This window comes from Vanacampus margaritifer, chromosome 3, assembly GCF_051991255.1.
Source record: "Vanacampus margaritifer isolate UIUO_Vmar chromosome 3, RoL_Vmar_1.0, whole genome shotgun sequence".
Taxonomy (NCBI): Eukaryota; Metazoa; Chordata; class Actinopteri; order Syngnathiformes; family Syngnathidae; genus Vanacampus; species Vanacampus margaritifer.
In genome coordinates this window covers 20644511-20667856 of record NC_135434.1, presented here as the reverse complement: position 1 = coordinate 20667856, position 23346 = coordinate 20644511, and the positions used below count along the sequence as shown (strand labels likewise).

At 39.6% G+C, this 23346-nt stretch overlaps 2 protein-coding genes across 5 annotated transcripts in view; one reads left to right on the top strand and one right to left on the bottom strand.

Annotated features, from left to right (window-relative positions):
* The window catches only part of LOC144048885 (uncharacterized), a 33509-nt gene extending 26761 nt beyond the window's left edge, over positions 1–6748 (bottom strand). The window contains exon 1 of the mRNA XM_077561328.1: positions 6582–6748. Coding sequence (XP_077417454.1) covers positions 6582–6662 — 81 coding nt within the window. The 5' untranslated portion in view covers positions 6663–6748. The remainder of the gene's footprint in view (positions 1–6581) is intronic.
* Positions 6749–7772: 1024 nt separating this feature from the next.
* golga3 (golgin A3) lies at positions 7773–23333 on the top strand. Of its 4 annotated transcripts, none has more exons than XM_077562057.1 (24): positions 7773–7865; positions 9029–9269; positions 9938–10210; positions 10494–10606; positions 11244–11959; positions 12079–12187; positions 12323–12629; positions 13176–13378; positions 13473–13610; positions 14103–14264; positions 14432–14800; positions 15043–15120; positions 15677–15940; positions 16033–16127; positions 16422–16638; positions 16840–16983; positions 17093–17290; positions 17446–17562; positions 17686–17825; positions 19367–19499; positions 19728–19850; positions 19959–20123; positions 20232–20398; positions 21899–23333. In XM_077562057.1, exons 2-24 carry the CDS (start codon positions 9149–9151, stop codon positions 22089–22091), a joined length of 4545 nt encoding a protein of 1514 aa, XP_077418183.1. In that variant the 5' UTR covers positions 7773–7865; positions 9029–9148; the 3' UTR covers positions 22092–23333. The 4 variants fall into 4 exon arrangements, with proteins under 4 accessions (XP_077418183.1, XP_077418182.1, XP_077418186.1 ...); XM_077562056.1 differs by lacking the exon at positions 7773–7865 and adding an exon at positions 8037–8110; XM_077562058.1 differs by lacking the exon at positions 7773–7865 and adding an exon at positions 8072–8110 and having other exon boundaries at positions 9071–9269.
* The last annotated feature ends 13 nt before the right edge of the window (positions 23334–23346 follow it).

Sequence of the window (23346 nt, the reverse complement as noted above, 5' to 3'; positions counted from 1 at the left end):
GTTCACAACATCAATCACACATATAACATATTCTTCAGTGAGTGCTTAGGACAACGTAGCACACCAGTCATTTGTACCCTAACCCAAATTCAAATGTAGTTTTTTTTTTTTTTTTTACATCAATTCTTACAGCTGTGGTAAGCACTGATGCCCGAACCCACTTTTTAACACACACACACACACACCTCAACTGTGATGCGAATGCCTCCCCGGTGGACTTTTGTCAGTGGATGCACATCAAGCTCAAAGTATACAAACAAGCAAATTAAGCCCTGGCATTGCCAGGGTTGCCCTCGTTGTCCACTTGGGTGCCGACTCAGCACATTTTCATCACCGTGGGCATCGTGGCAGACTTATGAAAGGCTTCTTTCAGTACAGTCATTTTATTTACAAGGCCATTCTGTCTATATTGGATGTTACTTGTATCCTTTGAGTGGAGAGTTGAAAATGATTACAGCTGTGGATTTTCCACACATGTGAATGAGTGAGCGGGTGAGAAAACAGGCACATTCATGCTTTCCCCTCAATCTATGGGGTGCAAAACCTATTAACATTTTCTCTAGAAGGAGCTTCAGCCGCTGGGGTGCCCGTTAAAACGAGCCAGTGGAACCCTGCAGAGAGTAGTTATCATCCACACACTGGTTAAAAGCAGTTTTAAGAAATTGTTTCCTGACGTCTGAATATGAACTACTGTATCTACAGTATGATAATTCCTCTTCTAACAACACCTCCAATGATAATCCCTCCTCAAGAGGGCCATACTGGTGCTTGTACTCTCCCATTAAGCAGAGTCGAAAGACAATGGGCCTCAATTACCGTGCGTACGCATCATTTTGTGAACAACAAATGTGTGATTCATCGATATCATCGGACTTCAATTTGTGTGTATTCTGGGAACAAATTTAGAACAGCTTCAGACCATGCGTATACACAAATAATGACGGACCAGCTTCTGAAAAATTAAAAAAAAAAAATTTGAGAATATTGGAACTACACTACAGTCTTATATATTATAAACACTAAAACTAGGAATTGAGAAATTCCTAATTAGTTAACATGAAAAGGACACTTGTCACATACTGTATATAAGTAAAGGCTCGAAATAAGTGATTTTGCCTCACAGCTAGCAAGGCAAAATTATCATTTTGTGCCTCAAACAAACACATTGAAACGCAAAACTTATAGCAAAACGCAGAGCCGCCAAATGTTGCATTGTTTCGAATATTTGTGTTACAACAATCGGGACTACTATGCTAAATAGATGAATGAAAAGAACACCATCTTGATAAATCATGTGATGTTTACATTGATCTGCGCATGTCACAAATCAACACAATTTAAACTGAAGATCTCTGATCACCTGCTTACATGTGACATGCAGGTCCAGAAAGTAAAGACCCTGAAACGGTTTGGCTTTACTCTACTCAACAGGTGAAGACAAGCTCGTTTACCTGCCAGCTGAGCTGAGTAGAAGCACACGTGGCTAAAGCCAATCTGTGGCAGGGTTTTTACTTTCTGGACCTGGATTCCCCAACATTGGTGAAGAGAGGACTTCAGTTTGAATCGGAATGACAAAAAAAAGCAGAAATGGGAAATCCTGGTCCCGAAAGTAAAAACCCTGCCACAGTTTGGCTTGAGCTACAGGTGCTTGTACTCAACCGGCAGGTTAACGAGGTATTTACAAGAAGCACCTGTGGCTAAAGTCAAACTTTGGCAGAGTTTTGACTTTCTTGACCTGGTTTGCCCATCTCTGCAAAAAAAAGTCTCCATTTAATCTTGGCTCAGCGCAGGGCCAATAAGTTGTGTAATTTAGAGCACTGCTTTCGAATTATCTGACACCTTTAAATAATGTGATTTTGATAAGAAAAAGAACCTTTAAGGGACAGTGTGCAGAATTTTTTGATTTTTTTTCAATGTTCATACATTTACTTTTAAAACCCACTATTATTTTCAATAATATGCAAAAAAATAATAATTCTATCACATCAACGTACTTTTTTTTTTTAAATAATCGTAGGTCTAGTAATTGCTAATTAGATTACTTAGGTAGTGCCACGCCTTACAGGAAGCTGACTTTTTTGATGGCCTGCCAATGTGGCTGTGATTCTCTAAAGTTACTAGCCAAACACAATTTCCACCAGCCAATTTTTTTTCCCAGTGAAAATGTTCAATGTGTTTTTTTTTTTTATTCTTGTTTTGAAGTCCCTAAACATCAAGTAACAACAGAATGTCTATCGCAGCATGTTATGTTGTATTAAAAAAATACACTGATTCTGAAATGTATAGTTAAGTTAATTTACTTACTCCCACATACATACGATCTGTGAAACGCCTGCTCTTTTTTTTCCGATTCCGTGAGCATTTCAAAACATCTTCTCCAACTCTATATATCTTCAGTTCATAATTCTACACTTTGAAAGACATGTTTAATGGTTTATTTATGTCAGAAAACTGCCCGTCTCTAGGCTTGCATCATTCACATACAAATGTTATATAACTGCGCACCGTTTCTCACTTTTATTCGTTCAGTGCTCCCAACAGACCTCAACTCGATTTGCCAAGACTCCATATTTTTTTCAACACTTTTCACATGTTTAGCACTCGGGAAACAAGAGAAACACAATTGTTGGCGCTATTAATTACGCTAGGCGAGTGTGTCGCTATGACTATCTTTTCTTTATCGCTGTCATATGGTGCTTGTGGCGTTGCAATGTTAATGGTTCTTGGTGGAACAGAATTGTCAACAAATCGCTCCTCAGGGCGGACGTTTTTTCGGCAAATCTCTACTGTTATTTTGATTAATGCCACTCTTGTAAAAGGTGTCAAACCCGAATGAGTTCCAGGCGTAGACTTGCTAGAATGCTACCCCTTAAGGTCCACAGGGGAGACTCGCCACCAAACTTAACTGTTTTCTGGGCAGAAGGTGGATTTCTCTGATGAATCTTCGGTTGAATTACATCACAGCCACCGCAAATATTGCAGAAGACCAACTGGAGCCCGCATGGATCCGAGATACACCCAGAAAACAGTTAAGTTTGGTGGCGGAAAAATCATGGTCTGGGGTTACATCCAGTATGGGGCCTTCAAGAGATTTGCAGGGTGGAAGGCAATATCAATAGCCTAAAATATCAAGACGTATTGGCTACCTCTTACATTCCCAACCATAAAAGGGGTCAAATTTTGCAGCAGGATGGCGCTCCATCGCATACTTCCATCTCTACATCAAAGTTCCTCAAGGCGAAGTAGATCAAGGTGCTCCAAGACTGGCCAGACATGAACATCATTGAGCATGTCTGGGGTAGAATGAAAGAGGAAGCATGGAAGACCAAACCAAAGAATCTTGATGAACTCTGGGAGGCATGTAAGACTGCTTTCTTTGCTATTCCTGATTACTTGTATGAATCATTGCCGAACCGCATGGATGCAGTCCTTCAACCTCATGGAAGTCATACAAGATATTAGATATGGATCTCACAGCACCACTACTTCATTCTCTGATGTTATGTAACTTTTTTTTGTATTTGAAGTCAATTATTTGTTCCATTTTCACATGACTTTTTGTAGGCGACAAAACTTTTGTCTTGCCAAAATCTGACCTTTCTGTGTTCATTAAATGATCAAAATTTCTTCAGTGAAGCAAATTTATTTTTGTATATTAAACATCATTTGGGAGGGTTTTAGCTTTTTTATGAGCCATTTCCAAAACCAATGGGTTAATTAAAAGTCAGGTTATAAGCTGGTGTTTCTACAAAATGGATAAGCGACAAGACTTTTGTCAGGGACTGTATTATGCTAAAATGCAAGCTGTTCAAGTGAAGTTACACTATAGTGGTATGTACACTTATGAGCACGGCTGTATATACCACCATTCACCACTAGTTGGCAGACATACAATATATAGTACGCTGAGAAGGCAGGATGCAAGGTTATTGTTTTCACCTGTCTCTTTATGTTTGCTAATAATCTAACTCATAAAACACTTTACTAGTTTCCACAACACTTCACAAAGGAAAGAGGCAGAGTCCAAAGAAGAAACCATTTTGGTGCTGATGCAGCATTTACATAACAGTAAATTGTTTCAAAATCTGCATTAATGCACACTGTCACCATCTACAGGACAGGAGGGGAGCTAGTAGACTTTTATTTACAGTTGTGCATGTTTAAAAAAATAAATAAATAAAAAAGTCATCCAAGTCTTCCACATGCCAATCCGTGTCTTGCTCTTTTTCTTCTTTATGTCCATCCAATATTGCATTAGATGCTAATCTGAGAGGGAGGAATCAAACAGTTATAGCTCATAATTGTGAAGTGGGGCTTAAATAATGTCAACTTTTGGGGGTACATTTCAGTCGTTGATTAAAATATATTTCATGCTCCAATGAATATTTGTATGTGGGCTTCGGTCAAAGCAATCTAGGGAATGTGTGTTCATGGTAATGAAGGAGCATGTCACCCAGTACAACGCTTTGGCTCATTGATGTGTCTTTGATAGTTTCTGAACAATGAAGCTCTGTGGCAAAGAGGAATCCATCAGACTCTGGATACACTTGTTAGTAGCATCCACTCAAGCTTGCCTTTGGCCTTGTCAGTAGATTTGCTGCCCAGAGGAACACTAACATTGAACTTGTATTCACGAACCAGATTTATATGATGCACTCACAATGACCTGGGTAAAAAAAAAAGAAAAAAGTCTGCCACTAAATTCCGACTATTGTCTACATGACACAAGCTATCAACTCAGTGTCCTATAGCCTTTCCAGGACCACTTCACCATGCATTGAGAAAATAATATGACAAACCATCTTATCTGAACCGTAATATCCACTTCAATTTCAAATCAAGCATTCTGAAAACCACTGCAAGGCAGCATAAACTTCACTCTCTGTACATCCCTGAAATAAAATGACAATGGCTACTGTTTCTTCAATAATACACCCAGAGCTTGTTTATGCTGTTCTAAAAATCAACTTAATACAAAAGGGGAGCGGAGGACAAAGCCATCATTTAGCATGCCCCCTCAGGCAGATAATTGCAAAGATAGTGAGCACCCTATGCATACAGGAACTAAAACTGCTGCTGAGCCGCCATTGTCCATCAGCGGAAAGGACGACTCTTGACAGATGGAAGCCCACTGAGAATCTCTGCCAAGGCTTATCCTTTGGCATGTTGACACCGGTAAACATGGAAACATTAGATCGTTAGACGGATAAAGCTATATTTGACAAATTTGGGCCTAATTTTGAACCAAACTCGACTCCATTGTACAAACTACAGGCTACCACCTCCAAATGTTTACATCTCATCATTAAGACTCATGTATTTAGTGACAAATCAAGGAATATGCTAAAAATTGTAATCTCACATGTGAACAATTCCAGGGTGAGCATTTTTAGCCAGATCCCCATCCAAATCTACTCAGTTCTTTGTCTACCCAGGCCTTACCAATCCCTTTTTGGTTTTAAATAAGTTAGTTTTCTGATAATCACGCTAAAAACAACAAAATTAACAGTTTAAACCTGAGTACTTAATTCACATTTCCAAGACAACCAGAGCATTCAGAATCTTTTGCAATACCAATTCAAGTGACTTAAATCTCCACAAACACAGAATCAGCGCACAAATGAATTGCCATGTTCCCGTCAAAAGAAAAAGGAGATTGACTATATATAGCTTTAGCAGTCTGGCATCGTGATTACAAGCATACTTGGGATAATACTTATTTTTTGTTAAGGAATAACACTAATAAGCTAAGCAACTGAGTGGGACAAACCCATATTTGTGACTCAAGCAACTGTAAATTAAAAAAAAAAAAAACCTTCATTTGCCTAACAGAAAGTTTGGCATTCCGAGTCAAACTAACATTTGCAACTTAAATGACAACTGACTGAGTGACAAACGCGACCCAGAGACAAGCCCTGGCTGATTACACTTGTTGATCAGACGCTAATCTTTTTCAAATGCAAAGCCTTGGAATTTGTCCCCATCTGAGGTGTGCACAATATTAAACCGCTCATATTGCAGTTTTCATTTCAGCAATTACAACTTTGGATTCTCCTGCTCAAATATGGTAGAGCAAAATAAAGCAATAGTCACATGCCACTGAGTTGATATGCAACACAAATCTATGAAGTCTTTTGGGGCAATTTTGACAGAGATTTCCAAGATTTAATTAGTATGGTGGGGAAGGATTCAAATTCCAACCATGCTTGGCACTGACACTAATTTGCAACGAATTATGAAGCAATCATAAAAGGATGGACTCGCATCTTGTGAAGACTAAACGTGTAAGTTATTTAAAATGCACTAAACAACCAAAAGAGCAAGGCGTGTTCCTGTGTAGTTTCTCAATTCAACGTGAACTTCATGACCGCCTGCGCCCTGCACAGTTGAAATGTGCTCGCTGGGCTTCCTTCAACACTATTTGTTTGGGGTAGATTATGGCTAGTTATTGTCCCAAGGCGCAAACAAATGTTCAATATAAAGACTTACGAACGAAGTGAATGCCTTCTCGGTGCCACGCCACTTTCAACTAATGCAAAGAGATCAAACTTGACAATACGTTTTGAAGTGACAATACTTACTTTCTGTGCAACGCATCCCATCAGGAAGAGTAGATAAACTGTCACGAAAACATGCGCCCCAAGCGACGAAATGATAGTCATTTTTCTCCAATTGTTTCTCCTTAATGCGACGGACAGTGAACCGTGTCCCGCTCCTCTTCCCTCATTCACCTGAAGTGTCGGGAGCGCGCTTCCATCGTTCATGACGCCAACACAGGAGCAGACCCCCCTACTACTAAAATATGGCTTGACCACTTTACAATACAATTTAGAACATGCACAATTGTAATTGTATTGCTATTTACACAGTGTGTCTTATTTGAGATTTAATGTTCTATCAACATTCTACAGTATGAAACCATGATGAGAGATTTCAGCACCTCAATACTTCATGGCTATACTGTATGGGATTTTGTTTCGCCATAAAGTATATTTGAATGAAGGGTTCTGCCGGTGTAAGCACTAACGAACTTACATAAACTGTTTACGAAAAAAGAAAAGAAGTTTAATTTATTTTAGTGGTATGGTCACTATAAGCCTATAAAAGGCTTCCCCTTTGTGCGCATGAGATAAAAGCACGCAGTCAGTAAGACAATATGTAAAATTACCATATATCGTGGCAAAAAATAATTATATAGTAGAAACTTTATAGTCTACTTTGTATTGCAGTAAATAGCTGCTATTGTACTGTCAATTTTTGGAAATCCCGCTAGATGGTGCCACCGTACATAACTGAACATATTGGCAAAATCATTCAAAAGTCAGAAATGCGGTCAACTGGTGCGGTGAACATCTTATGTAATTTACTTATATCCCTATAAACGCACCAACAGCCAACACTGTATTATTATTTTTTACATTGTGGACTTTGTTTATTTATTTTAATTGATTAGTTAGTTTGTTTGTTTATTCTTAGGCTACTACTGTTTTGCGTTTCTTCTTCCACCCACACCTTTTTTTTCTTTCTTTCTTTCTTTTTGCGTTCAGTGCATTGGATTACTGTTTGGCCAAGGTAAGTGGGTTTACTGGTGGGGTTACTTAGTGATTTACATATTTATTAATAACATTTTGGGGGATGAGTTTACTTTGTGCAACCAGTTCAGGGTGTACCCCGCCTACTGCTCCAGCGCCCCCCGCGACCCTTGTGAGGACAAGTGGTTAAGGGGATGGATGGATGGATCGATGGATGGATGGATGGATGGATGGATAGATAGATAGATAGATAGATGGATGGATGGGGTTTACTTTGTCCTGGAACTACATGCATGCTTTTGAGCATGATTTTGGCTTTTAGACAGCATAAAGGTGAGACAGCAGAGCAATATTATAAAGGCCACGTTTCCATAATCTAGTTATTATATTAATTAATATATTACGTATTCCAATGTATTTACTTTTAATTATTCATCTTTTTTTGCGAATACTGTACATTATATAGAGTTATAGATCACTTATGTTTTCGATACTTGTGTTTGGGTTCACTGTTTCCAGTCGGACCTATTAAGGGAAGGAACGCAAACAGCCACGTAGTAAAAGGCGAAGCTGGTTAGGTGAGCGTTCATTATGATTTTAATGTATTTATTGAATTTGTCATTTTATAGTCAGTCCGTAGATGTTTAAATCATGCTAGACGAAACGCTTTGATTGTAACATTTATGTGACGATTAAAAAATGTAATCTAAACACGGGCTATGACTTTTCTAGCGACCGAATTAGCAACTTCGATGTTAGCTGCTTGACAGCTCCCCCGACACAACCATACTGTATATAGCTAGCTTTTTTTGCAAGAACCACCAGCTATTTATGGCTACCAATTACGCACTGCGTCTTTGTTAATTGCATTTTCCGTAGATTACATGCAGTGCGCTTGCATGTGACTTTGTTGTTGTTTTCTGTTGATAGCTTCATCTTTACTGTGTGAAACAAACCAATGTTTGCCAATTAGTGCAATTCGGAAAGATTAAGTTTTGTTTTACATTGATAATGTAACCATCTTGTTTATTTATTTTACAATTACATCAACTTCAATTCAGTTGGGTGTGTTGACGTACTACTGTACTGTTATTGAGGCATCTGTTTCATACATTCCTGACGCCTGAGTCGCTTGTTGGTCGATCGGTGACAATTTACCAAGAATAATCATGTCTACTTGCTTTAGTTACACAATGTATTTAACGTAGAGCTTTTGTTTGTTTGTTTTTACGTTTGTTTGTTTGTTTCATTATACGTAAAAGTACAAATATATTACAATTGCCAATTATTAAATTAAAAGTTAACACAACGCAATCTGCTTAACTATAAATCCTTATTAGCCCGTAACTCTCTGACATTTTAGATTAAATATTATTATTACTTTATTTTTATTTTTATTTTTTTAATGAAATATGAGCAATGTTTGGTATGTAACATTGAGCCTTTCCCAAAGTGTTATCAATACATTTGTTTCACTCAGTAATTTGTCTTTTCAGTACTGTGGTACTTCCTGGGACTTGAAAAGCACCTACTTTCAGGTACTGTGTTGCTGCTAGATGAGGACCCAGAGGGATCGTGTATAGGCAATGGACCTTAAAAATTAATACACTGTTCAAATGGAGATCAATGCTGATCAAGATTGCCGCACTTTGAAATTCCAAGAGGCTGAAAATGAGCAACACTTGACGCAACAAGAGCTTGATGGCAATCTAAGCACAACCCAGGGGATTCAAAATGGTGAGTGCTGATGCTTTTGTGGTGGAATATGATTCGTTTGCTTTGTTTTGTATCTTCACATTACACCACATGCTCACAACCAAACCAAAATTCCTGCTGATGTTTAAAGACAATGGTAATAGAAGAAAAAACATGCATTTCTTGAAAGTGGAAAGTTTGAGACTACCAACCAGTCAAGTGTCCTTTAACATTGAAGTATGTCCAGAGTCCATAATATCCATCCATTGAAAGACAGACTGGACGATGGATTGGTCCACAGTCCGTTGCACGGCACATAGAGAGAGACAACCGTTAGGATTTACACCATGAGTTACAGAGGGAGAATTCAGCCCACGGCCCCACATTAAGTGCATCACACACAGCCAAACTCCCTACCGCTCCTCGATTGACTTGGATTACAATGACCTGTTATCATAATTTAAAACTGGTATCCAAATACACATGATGCTTCAGCAGCATGGTTGTGGCACTAGATTATTATCTATTATATAATTAGCAGTGCAACAGAGCTTTAAGACGTTCTAACCAGGGGGCGGATTAGCTTGTGCTGCTGAGTGTTGTCATAGTTGCTCAGCCAGTTTGCCAACAGAATCACATTCACTTTGCATTCTAGCCCACAGTACAGACTATGACTCACTGTCACATTCCTTGGGACTCGTTCATTTCAGGTCCCATCAGCTCGAATGTGATGCCAAATGGAGACAAAAAAGACATTGCTGCTGCTGCTGGGAGCTCCCATGTTAATGGGTCCCCGTCTCCAACAGTCTTTCCACAAAGCAACAGCTTCCCAGTCAACTCCCAAACTCAGGAGGTTTCCCCAGGTGTGACTGCTAATCCACCCATGATGCTTGAACCTGAGCAGACTGTTGCTGTCACGGGTCACACGGGTGATGCATTGCAGTCGCTCAGACTCAGTATGCCTATGCAGGAGACAGATTTGTGTAAGCATACATTTGTTGCGTGAATGCCGCTTCTGTTTGTGTATCCCCGCTTTACATTGCAAAGTTATTCACTAAACTCACATTCTTTACTTCTAATGTGCTTGTTCTCTGGGTAAATGGAGTCAAGCAAACTTTTTCCCCAACTTTTGTAGGGTTGATTTATAAGGTGTAATGGCATATTTTCCAGGATTATTTTTTAATGGTTGCATTAAATTTCACAATATTCAGAACATTTCAGACAGCTGTAAATGTTTCCTTTCGGATGAATGCCTTTGCTCTTTAGCCAACCAGCAGCCTTCGTTGGAGATGGAAAATGAGGAGAAGATTCGTCTGGAGGCTCGCAGGCGTCTGGAAGAGCAGCTGAAACAGTACAGAGTGCAAAGACATAAGGAGAGGGTGAGTGAAAAGATATATTTAATCATCTTTCAGCTGTGTGTTTTTCAAGAGAACGCGCTATACATAATAGCAATATCATTACATGGATTTGAAGTAGTGCTGTCAAAGTTAGTGTTGACTCATTGATTAATCACACAAAAAATACAATTTATCATGTATTACTGCAGATTAAGCACACTATTAATTCTGACCACAGATGATCCTTTAGCTTGACAGCGGATGGCTACGTCCAAGGTAGCACAGATTGTGCTTGAGCAATAAACATAACCATGCAAGTAATTAACTAACTGTTTAGAAAAAGAGAAGGATGAGAGTGTGCAGCGGATCAAAACATGTTGAAGACGTCCGCAATACATTAAATGTAGAAAGAATTAACACATAACAGGTGCTCTTTAAATTTGGCGGGCAAAACATGTTGATAAAAGGTATTTTTAATTAAGTGATTAACTATGATTAATCAAGATGTAATTAATGTGATTTCAAAAAATCTTTTGACACCTCTAATTTATAAAGTTTAACTCGGGCAATTTTTGAGGTATTGCTTTTCACATTTTCAGCTGATTGGTGGTGTACAGCAGGCTGAGCAACTTGAAAGTTTCCATATTATAAGAGTAACCATCAAATTTCTTTGTTTTAGTCTCACCGCAGCACACCGAAAAACAGACCATTCAGTACCTTGGATCCAGAGTTAATGCTGCATCCTGAGGCTCTTCCCAGGGCCAATACAGTCGCCATGACCAAGGAGTATTCCTTCCTGAGGACTAGTGTGCCACGTGGTCCTAAACTGGGGAGCTTAGGAATTCCCCCCACCAAGGAGAAGAAATCCAGATCTTCCCGCACTAGCAAGATCCACTCCTTGGCTGACTACAAATCTCCAGAGAATGATGGTGGAGGCGAGGCAGGAGATGGAATAAAGACTGCAGACAACACCATGGGCTCCATCCAGTCCACTATCAGCTCAGTATCCACTGTATCCGAGGTCAGCGTGATGTCACAATCAGGCACCAGTGAGGGAGAAGGGCGATCTGGTGTGTTGCTCCAGGTCGGGGAAAGTGTCCCTGAGGTTGATGGCGGTGAATCAGGAGCAAGACCTGGAAATGATGGCAATGATAGTGACAGCTCATCCTACAGCAGCGTGTCTACAAAGGGAACCAACAGCATGCTCTCTGCTGCCATGGACCGGCAGCCGGGGAACTACACGGTTGAGGGACGGGTGATCGCTCCAGAGGCCATGGGTCAATTTCCCTCCCTGCATGAAGTCTTGCAAGCGGCCAGTGATGAGCAGCACCTTCTGGAGTTGGAGCAAGAAGGCTCTGTAGAAACACGCAGCCGCAGAGACAGCTTCTCCAGCAGGTATTTTTTATGTCGAGCATTGATGAAGTACGTTCATTCTTTTATGGTACTCACAACATGTGGTTTTACCTTTTGATCTGTCAAATAACTATTGTAACACAGACGTTTGCATTGTTCAGTGTCTCTTTGGAGAGTTCGGTAATGGGCCATGACGAAATGCTTCAGGTGCTGAAAGAAAAAATGAGACTTGAAGGCCAACTGGAATCTTTGTCATCTGAGGCCAACCAGGTTAGTATGAGTCATTCACATATACGCTAATCAGCCACAACATTATGGCAAAAATAGTCATCTCAAATATATACATATAAAGACAGACATTTGGAAATACAGTGTAAATTCTTAGAATATTGTCCTACTCACCAGGCTCTCAAGGAGAAGACCGAGCTCCAGGCTCAGCTTGCCACTGTAAATGCTCAGATGCAGGCTCAGAAGGCAGAGGTTCAGTTTAGCCAGGAAAAGCAGATCGTCCTCACAACAGAAGTCAGCACTTTGCGGCAGAGTTGTGGCCAACTAGAGAAGGCAATGGTGGAGCTCCAAGGCAACTTGGAGAGCAAACATGCCAGTCTGGCGTCACTATCCAATGACCTGAATGTGGCTGAAGACCAATACAACAGGCTGATGGGGAAGGTGGAGGAAATGCAAAAGACTCTCACATCAAGGGACAATACAGGTAAGACTTCAGTCAGCCATTCTCATTGTTAGGGCCCGAGCAGCAAGCTATCGTATCTGTAGAATTTTTTTCTCCCGCCGAAATGAATCGCATTTATGGGAACCTAAACATGTACGAAAACTCAACAAACAATGCACACTCGTCTGGCCTGGCGAAAAAATTTACCTCCAGATGTTCACAATGAAAAGTAAAAGCTAAACGTTTTATTTCACCAAATGCTGTTGCTACGCACTGTTTGCCAAGAAAAAATATGCCAATTTGGGTGGTGAAAACATGTCTAAAGTCATGAAATTTTGAATACACACCAGGCCTGGCAAAAAACAAAAAAATCCATATGTAAAGTTTAGTATGCTATTTTCAAAAAATATGTAATCCAAATGTGCCAGTACCCCAAAATGGCCCGGGCTGTGAGGACCCGTTAGCTACTCGCAGCTCTAGTTGTTTTTATTATTTTCTGTAAATTGCTCCAATTTTTAGATGTCAAATGCATTATGATACATATTGATATTCTGTGTATCTAACAATAACATTTATTCATTTGTGCAGTTCAGGAAATGCGACAGCAGATGGGTGGTCTTCAGAACCAGCTACAACAAGTCCAGCTGGAGCGCAGCACCCTCCAGAGTCGACTGAAAACTTCGCAGGCAGAGATTGACTCACTCCAGCAAGTCAGGCAGTGGTACCAGCAACAGCTAGGCCTGGCTCAGGAGGCCCGAGTGAGACTGCAAAGTGAAATGGCTAACATGCAGGTAAAATTTATTTATTATTTATTTATTATATTTATACTTCAAGATGTACATCAAACAACAGGTCTGATCGATGTAAACTATTCTTCTTCCCTAGGCTGGAAAAATGACCCAGACTGGTGTTCTTGAACATTTGAAGCTAGAGAATGTGACCCTGTCCCACCAACTGACTGAGACCCAACACCGCTCTATCAAAGAAAAAGAGCGAATTGCTGTTCAGCTGCAGAGCATTGAGGTACCTTGTTAAACGTTTTCATTTGTGAATAAATGTCAGTTGTAACAGAACATAGCAAATTTGGCCGAAACCGAAAATTAAAAGTATTTAGCATGGCCGCCGGGAGGCCGGTGAAAAAGTGGAACCATTCGAAGGGCTCTTATATATGTTTAAAAAAATAAAAAAGGGGGGGGAGGCGCTTCTGGAGAAAGAGTGGCTCTTTTGATCCGCTTAAATGTTGTACACAGCGACGCCCCTATCATCCATTTCGGCCATATTCTTTTGGCTTTCATTTTATTTCGGTCGAATGCTGAATTTTTAGCCCAAAATTTACCATGGCCAAATATTCGGTGCATCATGCATCACTAGACATTAAGTTTGCACAACCCTGTTCAAATAGTAGAAATTGCTAAAATGGCATGCTCCATTTGACAAATCAGGTTGACATTTTCAGGTTCTGCTTTTCTTTTGATACGTTATTATGATATGGACCTTCTGCTCTCTGCGTTGTAGACTGACATGATGACTCAAGAAGCTGCTTACAAGCAGATCCAGGATGCCAAGACTATGGTGGAGGATGACCTGCAACACAAACTAGAAGAGTTTGAGGAAGATCGGGAGCGCTTAATAAAATTGGCCAACACAGCCAGTAATTTGGAAATGGAACTAGAACAGGTAGTGATGAGCTTTCTTATGTCATTCCGTCATTTCAATCTTAATTCCGTGTCATAGCAGCTAATGTCAATTGCTTATTTGGCCCTATTTTTTTCTTCTAGCTGTAACGCAACAGTGCCAACCGTTGTGCTTCTGTTTTGCCTGAGTCTGTTTTTTGTGTTCATTAGGTGAAGTTGAACCTTTCTCAGAAAGACGTGCAGCTGCAGTCTCTCCAGAAAGAACATCTGGAGCTAATGCGCCAGCTGACCATCACTCAAGAGAACCTGCATACCAAAGAACAGTCAATCAACCAGCTTGAGGCTCGATACCAAGAGCTGGAAACCCAGCTAGCTGAGCTGCAGGCAGAGAGCAGCAGCAAAGATGACAACATCCAGTACCTCCAGAACGAGAAGATTGTCCTGGAGGTAGCGTTGCAGACGGCCCGAGCCGACAAGAGCCAACTTGATGAAAATGCTGAACGGCTTGGAGAGGATGTTTTGGTGGCGTCGGATGTACTGGATCATCTCAAACAAGAAGTTCAGGTCAAAAGCAGTCAGGTGCGAAATAAATGAAATGTTAGATGTGCTCTAGAGAAAGACTTGACATAACCAATTGATATACTGTGACAAAACATTTCATCAAGAGTGTTTTTCCTCACGTAATCTGTGCAGTATATTTGACGGCTGTAATTTATTTTTGTGTTCAACGATGCTGTACTTGTTGTTTTGTTGAGTTGTTTTGGCAATTTAAATTATTTGTGTATCTGAAGTAATACTGATAGGCATTTGCTTTGTTATAGATTGAAAAGCTACAGCAAGAAAATGCTTCCTTCAAAAAACAAGTTCAAAAATTGAAGGAACAGTTCCAACAACAAAAGGTAATAAATCTAAATTATCATTATGCCACATAAATGAATTAGAAGTAATGTTGTCACATGTGGGAGAAAACTCATCACAGCTTGTATCATTCCAAGCAGAGAAAATAACTTTCTCAAGAGTTTGTTCTCTATTGTAAGACCCTTCTTGCGAAATTGTAAATAATGGGCCAAATTAAATCACTTTATTTCCCTGCAAGTATGGAGTGTGAAACTGTTGAAAAGCAGTACATTATTTCTGTTCACAATATATTATTGTGGGAATCTCCACTCTGGCCAATGCTGACGTTATCGTGGGAGGACGTGTTTATTGTGGCGCTGGATGACTGTCACAGCCAGAATGAACAAAGTGCCTCGCTGAATTGAGAAGTGATGGATGTTGCACAGTATGCTATGAAAAGATGAGATAAAGAGGGAGTGATTTATTGACAGAAATTATAAGGCTTCACTTTATCCATTCTGTGTTCTCTGATGGACGACCTGTCTACAATCATCACTGTACTGTTGTATCCCCTGGAATATGGCTGATAACTCATGAATATTACATTTTCCTTCACAGGTGATGGTGGAAGCCTACCGTCGGGATGCAATGTCCAAAGACAAGTTGATCAGTGAGCTCAAGTCGACTAAAAAACGTCTTCTGGCAGAGGTGAAGGACCTAAAACAAGAACTTCTGGACGTTCAGGGGGATAAGCAAAAGGCTGATTTGGAGCAGGGCCGGCTACAGAAAGAAGTACTCCGAGTCCAGGAACAGATTAATAACATGGAAAGTCATCTGCAAGACATTCAGAGAGAACGAGACCACCTTGAAACACATATCCAGGTAATTAGAAGTGCTGCAATTTCTCCAGTTTTTAATTCAGTAAAGTCGGTGCTGCTTCTTCTTTTTTTAAGCCTTGCTATTTTCCTTCCCAGTCCTTGCAGTTTGATCAGAGTCAGCTTGTGGCTGTGACAGAAGAGAATGAAAGTCTTAGGAAACAAGTGGAGAAAATGGAAACGGAAGCCAAAAAGTGAGTCATGTTCTTCATAAAGCACAGTGGCACTTGAATAATTCCTGCCTAATTGATCTGGACCATGACAAGTATCTCTGCATTAGTTTCTTCAAATAAAATCTTTTGTTGGCTTGCTGCGCAAGATACGTAACCCGTAAGAGACCGCTTTTTGTTCACATATTACTCGTGCCTAGTGAAAATCTCTTAATCAAAGGACCTAATTTGCGACATCACAAAGACACGTACATACGCTGATAACTTGTTAACTTATTTAATGCATTTTTTTAAAACATTTTTTTCTGCTTGAAATAGAGCCATTTCGGAGCAAAAGGTGCGTATGAAGCGACTGGGGACGGATTTGACCAGCGCTCAGAAGGAAATGAAAGCCAAACACAAGGCGTACGAGAATGCTGTCAGCATCCTGAGCAGGAGGCTGCAAGAGGCCCTGACTGACAAGGAGACCACTGAGGCTGAGCTGCTCAAGCTCAAAGCTCAGGTGTCCGATGGAGGAAACAACCACATTCTGCAGGTATAAACCTGCCACACCTTAAATATTTACTATACTTCTGTACTATACAATAAGAACAGTATCTCACAATTTTGCAGATATTTAATTTTCTTTTCATGATTGACAAGTCATCAATGTATTACGTTACTAAGAGTTCAGTAATTGCTATTATTGAATACAAGTGTTATAAATTCCATAATAACCTGTTTGTTTGTTCCCTAGGAGAAGATTGAATCTCTTCAGACTGCACTCCAGGTTGTGACCAAAAGCAAAGCAATGTTAGAGAAGGAGCTTGAAGAAGTCATTACTCTCACTTCCACCGAGTTAGAGGAGTACCAGGAGAAGGTCCTGGAGTTAGAAGACGAGGTGGGACATCAAATGTCGGCTTGAATTAAAGTTTTTAGAAAATGTACTTACTTTCCTGTGTTATTCCATCTTTGGCTTCCTTAATGGCTTAATGTCACTTTTCCTAAAGCTTCAAGAGTCACGATGCTTCAAGAAGCGGATCCGAAAACTAGAAGATGCTAACAAGAAGCTAGCACTTGAGCTGGAACATGAAAAAGGAAAATTGGCTGGACTGACCCAGTCCCACAGTACGCTGCGGGAACATGCCAATATCTTGGAGTGTGCTTTAGCAAAGCGAGAGGCTGATCTAGTACAGCTCAATTTACAGGTGAAGCATTGCAACCAGTGGATTTTGCTTGCTTGAGTGTATTTTATGTACACTGTGGATAGCATTGTCACCTAGTTTGTTCATTGAGATTAAACAAGTGTGAAAGGTCATCTTTGTAAAAGTTAAATTGTTCTTTCATACATCCGCTTATTCAGGTTCAAGCGGTTCTCAGACGCAAAGAGGAAGAAGACCAACAAATGAAGCAGGTGGTGCAAACCCTACAGCTTGCCTTGGAAAAAGAGAAAAGCAAAGTTAAAGATCTTAAAGAACAGGTACAAGTTGTCTGTGACAGTTTTCTCTTATCGAGAGGGTCGGAGGCTTGGGTCTTTTGTATTTAGTCAAATAGCAGTCATCTTTGCACTTTTTGTTAGTAATGATTGGATTTGTCTTTCTAGATGGCAACAGTAAAGGCTGAAGCAGCTCACAATAGGAGGCACTACAGGGCTGCCATGTTGGAACTGTCAGAGATCAAGAAAGATCTGCAGGCCAAAGAAGACTTGGTCAAAGCTCTGCATCATGAAGCCCACAAGTTACAGTATGCACAATAAGTTTGTTACAGAATACAGATGTCTATGGAAATGTATCATGTAGTGTTGATACATTGCATTAGTAAACTTTGCATGCAAACAAATGACATGGGAGAATATAGTGCACACAAAAAAAAGGGCACCTCACAATTTGTTTAAAAACCTTGACTTTCTTTTCAGATTTTATATATGATATATTGTACTCCAAAATACTCCCATTATGCCATGATCACTACTGAGATTTAACAATTTGGCTACATCACATTTTCAATTACAATTGAATATTTAAAAAAATGCAACAAACATACTTATTTTTTTAAGCATATGAATGAATGGATGTTACATTTTCATTTTGACTAGTGTTGTTCCGATACAGTTTTTTGGCCCCACTACAGATTCCGATACCGAGCTTTGCAGTATCAGCCAATGCCGATACCATACCGATATCTAAGTTAATTATTTTTCTCAACATGAAAAAGCTGTCCTGCCATTGGTTCAGAGCATTCAAGGGCCAATAGGATATCTTAGCTCAGCATGCAGTGAACATGTCACACATCAGTGAATGTCGTGCATGAGCAAGACACAATATGCTGCATCCAAAGTCCTATATTGGTGTCAGAATTAATGGTATCGGCATGTTGCTTGTTAGTACTCACCGATACCAATACCACTGTTTTAATGCAGTATCGGGGCCTCTGCCGATACCAGTAACGGTATCGAAACAACACTAATTTTGACATGGACCGATAATATGTTCTGATTGTGTGATAACCATAAGCAAAAATATCGCAATATTACGGTATTAAAATCACAGCCCTAAAATATATTTATATTAAATATATATATATATATTTTTATTTTATTTGGGTAAATAAAAACAGTATTTTCTATTTTATTTCAACAAACGATAGAATTTTTGGTACATTACGAATGTTTCATGTTAAATTTAAATAAAAGTTAGCATTCTTCTCAACAACTCTTAATTCTTCTTAGTAATTTACAGTGTCCCATCACTACACCCAAGGGCTACTCATGGTGTCATTGGGGCTAACTAGTACCTGCTGGCACCAATTTTATCTGTATTTAATTTTTTTTAGGACAATGCACATCAACAGAGCAAAAAAGGCATCCCCTGTTTGCAGTGTCTCTTACGTCGTGCTCCATCCCTTCTCCTCCGTACATAACTGCTCTCTCCTACACTCCTGCAAGCAGCCAATCATATTATGTGCCCTGCTTAGAAGTCCCCTAAAAAAAGAAAAGAGCTGCCGGTGACGGACAGTATTAGTGGTTATTGATATACTTATATAAAATACTTTTTAACATCACTGTAGTCATTATTTTGTAAAGTGTATGTTATGGTTTGACAATACATGATAAAAATCCCAATAATTGCCAAAGAAGTGCCAAACTTAATAAAAATAAAATTCAAAAGTTGCTTTGCTAAATTACCAAAGAGAACGGTAATATTTGCAATGGAAAGTTTCCTGTTTTTGTTGTTGTCTTGTTTTTAACCTTTTGCAACACTATCTATCTTTGACTATACCCACAGATCTCAGGATGAGACGCATGCTCAGGAGATCTCCAGTTTCCAAGAGGAGCTGGCTGAAGCCCATTCCCAACTGCAGATCCTCCAGAAACAACTGGACGAAGAGCTGTCGAAGAAGCCCCTCACTTACCAAGAGGTAAGGAGATTATTTGACATACATTGAGAGAGACTACTGTTTTTGGACTTGATGCTGGAATTGGTTAATGTCCCCGTGTTTGCCAAATTTTTATTGTGATTTGAATGAAGAAAAAGTGTTGTGAGCTATATAATACAAGTACAATTCTCAAATTGAATACTGCATTGGTGGAAATGTGTTCTGACTGACACATTGTCTCATTCAAATTCTAATGCTGACAACTCACAGGTTGAGGACCTTAAGTGGGAGGTGGAACAAAGGCAGAGGGAGATTGAGACTCAGAAGCAGCAGTTGGAGATGATGGAGGAGTGCCAGCACAGGGAGCTGGACAACCTGCAGACCGCTTTGCAGGCAAGTCTTTATTAATGAATAACTTTGCAAAGCAGTCATGAATATCATGATCGGCACCTGCTCTTTTTTTTCAAATGGTTGGATTTAGTTTAAGCCTGTCTGTCACAGAACATAAAGGTCGAGTTGGAGACAGTCCAGGAGGAGCTGAGTGATACGAGGAAGGACAAATTTATGCTACAAGTGAAAGTGGGTGAGCTGAAGAACAGCATGAAGACCGTTCTGCTACAAAACGGGCAACTCAAGCAGGAGCTCAAGCAGAACCGTCTGAGGAAGGTGATTGCTTGTTTTCTTTTTATCATTTCACACGGGCGACAATTTGTTAGCCAGCAGGATGCAAGAAGATAGATATAGCCCTACAATGTTCTGATATTGTTGTAACAGCAACGGATGGAATTAAAGAGTGAAGGGACCCCATCCAACCCAGTGACGCCGGTAAAGATCCCTGACTGCCCGGTGCCCGCCTCACTTCTTGATGAGTTACTAAAACCATCGACTTCGGTCAACAAGGAGCCGCTCAACAACTTGCACAACTGTTTGCGGCAGCTCAAGTAAGATGCTCGTTTGTACTCTCATTCTCAAATGACAGGGGAGACATTTTTACAACCACCCCCTCGTCCTCATGCCAGTTAATCCAAACAATGATTGTGCACCTCCTAAAATAACTTAAATACTCGTGACGTGTTTAATAGAAACTTCAGAAAGTGAAATGAAATCACGTTAACTATTTATCCATCATGGCTAGCTGTCGTGCACTGCTTACACTAACAACATGGCTGTTAACAGAGCGCTGTTAGTTTATAAAAGAACAGTCAAGTGCTGCCAACCTTATAATCACTAACTTTTACTAGTAGCACTACTTTTTTTTTTAAGTGACTAGTAAGTCAAACGAGCAGCATTTCTGTGGAAGGCAAGCCATGTAGTTGATTGTGGTGACCATTCGTTACAAAAACACTGATTGTGTATGCATGCTGAAAATTTTTAACCCGAGGTATGTGCTTCCAAGCTGCAACGTGTTTGCATGCCTCACTTGTGTAACTAACTATATATGAAAGCAAGAGCTGTGAAATGCTGCGCTCGTGCAGGAATATCAAGAGTTATGTGATGTCAGAATCATACAGACTCCTCCAAAAGAATTGGGACGTCAAGGGCGATTCCTTTGTTGTTGTTGTGTACTGAAGACATTTTGGTTTCAGATGAAAATATGATACAAGAGTTCAGAATTTCAGCGTTTATTTCATGATGCTGCATGCAATAACAAGAAACAAACAACTCAGGACAGAGCACTTTTTTGTTTGAAGCCACCCATTATTAATGTGAGCAAAATAATTGGAACAGACATTACTAAATTAACTTAAAGTGAATAAAATGTCATATTTTGTGGCCTAACCCTTATTTAAACCTGGAATTTCACCAGACTTAAGCATTCTTCATCTGAAATACGTTTTCAGGCATTTACTGCAGCCTTTCAGTTCTTGTTTGTTTCTGGGGGTCTTAAGTCTGCATGCTCTATTGGTTTAAGGTCCAGTAATTGGCTTGGTCACTCTAAAAGGCAACATCTGGGCAACTACAAATGCCCATCAGTCACACCATGTTCCAATACTTTTTGTTCACTTGAAAAGTGGATGGGTTCAAACAAAATGCGCTCTGTCCTGAGTTGTTTAAAATATCCAGATGCAAATACCATGATATGCAAGCTGGAAGTCTGATCTTTTGTCTCATACTTTAGATTTAAAGCTCAAATGTCTTCAGTATATTGTACAACCAAAACAGAGGAGTTGACCTTGCCGTTCCAATACTTTTGGAGGGGCCTGCATATGAGATTTAAATAGGCCCTAAGATTAGGGAGGCATAATCGGTGTTGTTGTGCACGTGTAGGAATTGATTTTTCTAAATGACACATTACTAATTTATTGATCATTATTTTGTGTACCCCAGTTTGAGAACTACTGTTCTAGTACACTGTTTATCTGCATGTGTAAGATAAAACACAGTTTCCAATGCTCGTCTGCATATGCTGTGATGTTTTTTTTCCTCCTATTTTTTGTCAGGGAGGAGATGGACAGCCTCCAAAAGCAAATGGAGGAGCACACAGTAACCGTAACAGAGTCCATGAGCTCATGGCCAAACCCAGAGGAAGGACTGGCTCAACTTGGACTTCAAAACAACATCACTAATGTATCAAGACAACTGAACGACACAGTGGTGGAAAATGATAACGAATCGGAACAGCAGCAGTTATGAAAGCAAACTTTTGTCAGGCTATGATGAAAGTGGAGTTTTATCCACAAAGGTGTTGTTAGTCATTTATTCCATTTTTCTTTTTTTAAACAACGGCTCTCAACATTTGACATTTTTCTCCAATCATCATTATAGGAGTGCTTATGCAGAGTAATACGTATACCACAGCTTTATTCTTTTATTTTTATTATTTGACCTTTGTTTGTATAATGTTATGCCCTTGTGTTATTTATTAGAGTTAAAAAATTGCACATTAACAACCACACCAATACAAACCCTGATATTGTTATTTGTTGAAATAGAGCATTTGTTCAGGCACGTTTGATATCAGCTGTTCAGGTATGTTTCTCCTTATAATTTGGAATCAACGGCTTTGATGATTGACTGACAATATGTAAAGAGGTGTAAGCCACATTGGCCAAGACCTTTTAATTTAACTAACAGGGTTACTCCTTGTCAGGTAAGCAGCTGGTGGTGGAACATCATTGCAACTTGTCGTGAAGTCGTGCACACTAAACTTTTGTTTTCATTGCCTTTGTTAAAATGCAGTAGGTCATTTTTGTTCTAACTGACCACAAGTTCTTAAAATCTATGTTAACATGAGTCTTGGTTATGTATGGAGGTGTCTTGTCTAGCATGGACTGCTGTAGTTATTATGCGGGGGAGGGAAAGCCTTAAGCCTTTACTGTCCTGAAATCGGGTTAAATATACTGTTTTGCTGGGGGTATGTGCAAGCTGTAATATAGTTTTGAGTGTGAAAATCTGTACAAGTATGTGGGCCACGTAACTGACATACCATGCCCTTTGATGAAAATGTAACTGAAAGCAAGTAGAATGTTGAGAAACTACCAAAAGGTCTGTCTCCATGTTCTTTTTATTTGTGTACATGGTGATGAAAGGTGACTACAGTATCATCTTGAATGATAACTGGGTTGATTGTTTCCAGACGTTTTTTTTTCTTTTTGTATGGCTGTAAATTAATCATAAATGTTTAATAGTGTAAAGAAAATGCAAGTTGTGGAAGAAAAAAAAACCCCAATACTAACAAAAGTGTTGGAATTCTGGTGGTACCGTCAATGAGTTTTTTTCCCCCTGTCGCAGATTGGTAAGTAATCCAAAATGTTCTCTATACAACTGTACGCTTGGCATTTTAAAGGGAATGGCTTGTGAATCTTAACACTTTTGTCCTTTTTTGTATGATCAAAATTGATTAAAAGACTGTTGACATGTTATAAAATCGCACAATTCCCTTGGCGTT